Source organism: Augochlora pura, chromosome 6 (genome assembly GCF_028453695.1).
Source record: "Augochlora pura isolate Apur16 chromosome 6, APUR_v2.2.1, whole genome shotgun sequence".
Taxonomy (NCBI): domain Eukaryota; kingdom Metazoa; phylum Arthropoda; class Insecta; order Hymenoptera; family Halictidae; genus Augochlora; species Augochlora pura.
In genome coordinates, this window is record NC_135777.1 from 10,826,023 (window position 1) to 10,832,153 (window position 6,131).

The 6,131-nt window shown below is 40.4% G+C and overlaps 1 protein-coding gene across 2 annotated transcripts in view; it reads left to right on the top strand.

Moving 5' to 3' along the window:
* Window positions 1–5,597, top strand: part of Yki (Transcriptional coactivator yki) — a 31,139-nt gene extending 25,542 nt beyond the window's left edge. For both annotated transcript variants that reach the window (XM_078182525.1, XM_078182524.1), the window contains exons 5-6: window positions 82–167; window positions 908–5,597. In XM_078182525.1, coding sequence (XP_078038651.1) covers window positions 82–123 — 42 coding nt within the window. In that variant the 3' untranslated portion in view covers window positions 124–167; window positions 908–5,597. The remainder of the gene's footprint in view (window positions 1–81; window positions 168–907) is intronic.
* Window positions 5,598–6,131: the final 534 nt, after the last annotated feature.

Sequence of the window (6,131 nt, forward strand, 5' to 3'; positions counted from 1 at the left end):
CGGTTGTTTTTCCATCAGTTTCTGTACTGAGTCCGTAACGGTGCCCGTACTAAAAGATAGCGTTTCCTTTCCGTTTTTTAGATGGCGGCGCACCCATGGAGACACCAGACCTTTCTACTCTGAGCGACAACATCGACTCGACCGATGATCTCGTCCCGTCGTTACAGGTGCTTAGTAAAATCGACTAACTCCACCCAAGGTACAGAGCGAGTCTCCTAACATCTCGACGTCGATTAATTGCTGTACATGGTTTCAGCGGTTGCTGGATCTAACTCGATTAACACTAGAACTACCAAACCCGTAATATCGATGGGACTGTAGACTCTTTGTTTCAAAATTACTGCGATTGTAAAGACGCTTCCGTGGGCAATTACAGGGTACATCCATTTGTTCAGACGATTGTTCTAAATGCGGTCTAGCTATTTTTAAAAGGCAATACAAACTAGTCGGTTTTAATGCTCGGTATCTGTAGCGTTAACCCTTTGAGAACGAATGTCGCCGTGGCGACAAAATTAGAACTGCGTGTTCTATTCAAGACGTTGCAAACATATTGTTCGTTCCGCCCAATAGTTACATCTTTGATGAACAATCTAGTTGTCTGAGGAAAATATCACTCGTTCGCAAAGAGCTATTCTGTGAATTGTTATGAAGATTATTATTTAAGGAAGTAGTTTGGGAGTTGTCAAGAGACTCGCCCTGTACACAGTGACTCGCGTATGCGATCGTCGTAGCCGTGCGAGAGACAAGCTGGCAGAATCAAAGCGGAATGAAAATTGACATCGACTGGAACCGTTGATGGAACCGTAACAGTATACATAGAATCGATCGCAGGCGCGAGAGTCACTGTAAATTGCTGGCGTTGCGCGATTTAATGTTCGCCTCTCTCTCTCTGTTGTCTCGTTTGCAGTTGAGCGAAGACTTCAGTAGCGATATTCTGGACGACGTGCAGTCGCTCATAAACCCCAACACGACGAAACCCGAAAACGTGCTAACGTGGCTGTAGTGTGCGGAGACGGAGATTGTCTATGACAGGCAAGCAATCGATGAGATCGACTCGAGACAAACACAAAACAATCGCAATTTCAATACGTCTAAACCGAGCGTAAGGATTCTGGAGGATCATACCAGCCGAACAACGACTATTCCACGCAAACGAAAGAAAGTTCAAAAACGGAAACATAGAAAAGAGATAATCGCACGCGTACACCGGAGAAATAAGGAAACAAGGAAATTTGAAAGATTCAAGCGGAAGAAAAGAAGCTAAGGCTTAATCGCGTTCTCCTTTGAGAACGTAGTCGCGTGTATATTATGGTTTATGTTTATACCACATCGGAACTGCCCGCGGATAAGTGTCCCAGAAATATTGACGCCGATTCGTCGCAATCGTGCTTCTTATTGGGTTCCAGATTTTGGTGGTAAAAATGGTAAAAAAGTTCGAAGCCTTGATTAATTCTAGTGTTCATGGCAAGCTTGTCTGTGTCTTCCCGGAGAGAGATCGTTGAGAGTATATCGAGCAGGCCGCAATTACCGCCCGAGGCTTCGTTTCGAACGAATCCACTGTGTTTCTTCGTTACCATTTCTACCTCTCTCGTTACACGTAGAATAATGGATAATGTTTGTTGGAATCGAATAAGGAGGTATGATTTCATTATCTTTTTACACATATACATATGTATGCATAGCAAAAATGAAAAAGAACCTTGAGGTTTTTGGGATATCGCGTGTACATGTACATGAAAACGTATACATACATACATGCATATATTCGGGTCTTTCTCTTTCTCTCTTACCGTTAGAGTACCGCTCGGACGTGTTCGCGTGTTTGTATGCGTGTATGAGTGCATTTCTCTCCGAACATTTTGTATATAAGTTTGTATTTCTATGTCGAAGCACTGTACGAGAGGAAGAGCGAGAGAGAGGACTGAATATTTTAATAATAATATTTAAAGTAAACACGGCCGACGCTCGGCCGCGTTTGTCGATATAAATATATACGGTGTAGAGCGTGGAGGTTGAACGTGAGGAGAGCTGGATGCACTTTCCGAGATGCAGTACGAGAGTAGACAAGTTAAAGAAAATTGTTGTTTAATTATATTTATATCGAACGTTGATTTACAAACGGGGATCTGGTATCATGACGTATCAGATTGTGTAACGATCATGGATCTCGCGTGCGATCGAAATTTTAAAGGGAAAGGGATATGGGATAAAAGATAAGAGATTCGAGATATGAGATAAGTGGTAAGGGATAAGGGAATGGATACTGAAGAAACAGCATACCTGATGTGTTCACGGGATCACAATCGTGAGACGAAACACAAAACAAGTGCAATTATTTACGGAACCAACGAGGTGGAGAGATCTAGGATGATAGAGAGAAAGAGAGAGAGATTAGGGAAAAAAGGGTATGATGTTCGAAGAACGATATTTTATTCGATATTCATCAGTTCATATAGAGCGGTGATCTTTGTAGGATGTTTACGAAAGCAACGACGAGCGCCGTCTAAAAGTATCGAAGCATTTTTAACGCACGGACACTTGTCTATACCTTGATGTTGGCATACGGAGCAAATCGTGTTACGTGTATGATTCAGATTCGAAACGAGATTTCGTCGAATCGTGTGTCCAAAGTATATTATACGCATATACAGAACTATAGATATACACTGCAATCGAGTGTCGATAATGCTCAGACTATTTTACATGAAGCGACATATGCTTGATTTAAACGAAGTGCCTTTCTCTTTGCAATCGATTTATATATTATATAAAACGAGACGATATTATACACGTTAACTATTGAAGATCGTCAACTCTTTCAAAGCAATAACCGTCCATAAACGAGATGTTTTACGCGAAAAAACATGTGGTAATAATTGTTAAAAATAAGCAAACACACCGTTTTTTAAGACCCTTTTTAAACGATACTTCGAAGAGGGGAACACAAAATGAATATATATATATTTTTTTTATATATAAAGTCTATACTTGTTACGAATTGCAGTTATATTGGTATTTTGAAAACGCTGTTAGATTGTAAAATTCTCTTACGTTTTATACTACTATACAGTTATATAATGGAGATTACAAAAGGAGAGTATATGATATTTATAGATTATCTTTAAATATCTCTTTAGCCGTAAGGGTTTTCTTTTTTTTCTTCTCTCGCGTTGATTCGTTCTCTCGCTCGATCCCCCGCATGATCAACGGGGGATCATGGGAGCGCGCGTCCTGCACGAAAGCGAAAAGAAAAAAGAATAGAGGCCGATCAAACTTGTACTTGTCTGTTTCTTGTTGAAACAACCTGTAGAGTAATGGTTCAACTACCGAACAATCAAAGCGACTTGGTAAAGAAACAACGCGCGTACGCATATACATATGTACTGGCTGAGTCGCCTAAAACTTCAAGCTCAAACGCTTTCGAAACTTTTAGTTGCATTAGAAAGTATTTCAAACAATTGAATGAACTCTAGTAAAGATTGTAGTAAAGTTTGCTCCTTTAAATGGACTTTTAATAAATCGTTCATTATGTCGATTGATACAGCTGTTCCGTAAAAACAAAGAGTAGACAAAATTATCATGATAAAATCAACTTTTGTCTGAAAGATCTTTCCATAGAACCATTACTTTCGAAAATATTTTAGCTTCCAGTTGTGGGTGACTGACCCCGTATAAACAAATACGTATATATATTATATATATATGTATATATTTTTAGTTACATGGCAGCTTAAGTGTACACACATATACGTCGTGAAACAAAGGGAAAGAATAGAAAGAGAGGAGGAGAGAACGCGGGGGTTGATGTAACTTCGCTCGTTAGCCCGAAAGGAATCGCGGCGATAACGATTGATAAGTGGTACCCAGTGATAACGATCGCGCAATCATGAATTTTTTAATCCGTCTGATCCGTACCCACAATTATTTTTTATTTCCCTCTCCGACAAAGGGGAAGGAACGGCGAGGAGGAGGGGGGCCAGAGACGATTTTATTTTTCTGAATGATCTAAGCATTATCTTGTTGAAGTTTATTTGTTGATTGTCAAGCATTGATTGTTATTGGTTCGTCGCAGTTACGTCTGCCACCACCCCGGCCATGTTCATCGGGGATCACTATGGCGATCCTTTGTGAACGTTTACGAGGGGGAAACGGAGTTACGAGAACGCTCTCCCTGCTTTTCCCGGCCCACGGAAAAGCTCCGGAGACGCATTATACTTTCGTTTACGGTTGTTCGCGCGCGCTCGGCCCAAAAACCATTTCTGTTGTGTTGCAAAACTGACGATCGGTGCGCGTGCCGAACACATTCGACCTCTTTCTTTTTAGTTTTTAATCGAGAAACAAAACGATCATTGTACTGTTCATTTGACACTTCCCGTTACTGTTTGTATTATTCGACTGATAACACTTGGAAAGCGATCGCCTGCATTGTTACACACGTGCCAACAAGAAACACGGTAGTGTCGACCTGTTTAATTTTACCAAACCGAGCGAGAACATTTTACTTTATCGTCGCGGCGCGAACATCGTTACTCTCGAGTCACGCTTCCTCGATCGTCGCAGCGAATCAATCTTTCTCTATAGTATTAAATAGTATTCTAACGTTGACACGAGAGTCAACGAGAGTTATCAAAATAACGAGTAAGCGAGAACGAGACCGAGACGTGGCTCGAGAAATAGAACTTTCGCGTGAACCCCTTATAGGGCAGAGTTTCGTCTATATGTAAAACAAAATGTGTTTTCGATGGTTTTGTTATACGAGGGCAGCTTGTCCTGATCTTTATGCAGATTCATATTTTTAGAGAAACTTGAAATCTAGAGAATTAGATTCTTTTAGTTATCGATTTTATCAAACGAAATGTAGTATCGTAACATACAGTCTTCCGAATCTTTTGAGTTTTTACATGTTATGCATAAAGATCCGTAGTCTAGTAATAAGAGGTTCACTGTTAATGCTTTGTCTGCCGGAAGCCTCGTAATAGGGATTGTAACAGTCCCAAAAGAAATTGTAGCATTCCGCTACTCGAGATTATTCAAGAAGAATTCAATTGTTATTCTGTAATTTTATAATATTTATCGAAGTAATCTTCCAGTGGTCAAGGCGTTAAAGATTCGCCTCGACGAACAGAGGTACGATGGCAATGTTGTGGAGTGTTAAAAGGCAATATTGTTTTAAACGCGAGTTCGACCAACGTTCGGTTCGAGCGAGGACAAAATTTTATAAAGTCGTCGAGAGGCACAAATTCTTGTATTTTGTCACCACTATACATACATACACCACTATATACACCTGCGTCATGTTCGATCGAGGCGTGTACTGCCGTAGAACCAAAACCGATCGACGAAAGTTACCTTCGTTAACGGGTGATCCACGATAGATCTGCGCGCTCCCGCAAAATCAATTGTTCAGCGCGAGCGTGTTCGCCGCATCGCGCGATTAGCTCTTTCAGACATGTGCAGGTCAGAGATACATTTAAATGTATTATTTTAATTGCTAGTTAACGATTAATATTAATATTACCATACACCGTATCTTGCTTTTAGTTTAAACATAATTTAGTCTTTACGTCGACAGGGGCGGGGAGGGGGGGTATTAAGGGGTGGGATCCGGGGAGGGAGCGGGGAGGGCGCGGGTTTTCGGAGGAGCAACGTGAAGAGGTAACGATCCTCTCGCCAGAAGTGCCTTTTATTCAGAAACGCGAAGAACAATTCTTTTGCGAAGCGTGGCAGCGTTTCTTGTCAATAAAAACCAAGTTGACTACGAAAGCTGTAACAAAACGGATCGAAAATGAAAAAAAATCGAAAACAAAGGAAAAACTCAGTTGTCAGACTCCCCTTAGGCGGTGCAACCATAATATCTGAGATTATAACTACGACAAGCAATTAGTTGTTTAATATCAGTATTTAAATATGCTCATTGGCAATAATTTGTGACGTACATTTTTATATCGGTAACAAGTGCCTTAGTAATAACGATAATGATAAATATATTGTTTACTTACGTACTGAGAAGCAACGTTATTTTGTCTCTTTATTTCCATCACTTAATATCGCCTTCCTATCCTCTTTCCTCAGATTTACGTAATTTTTTACATAATAGAGTGTCGATTAACCGGAAGATTATCGATTTTTTA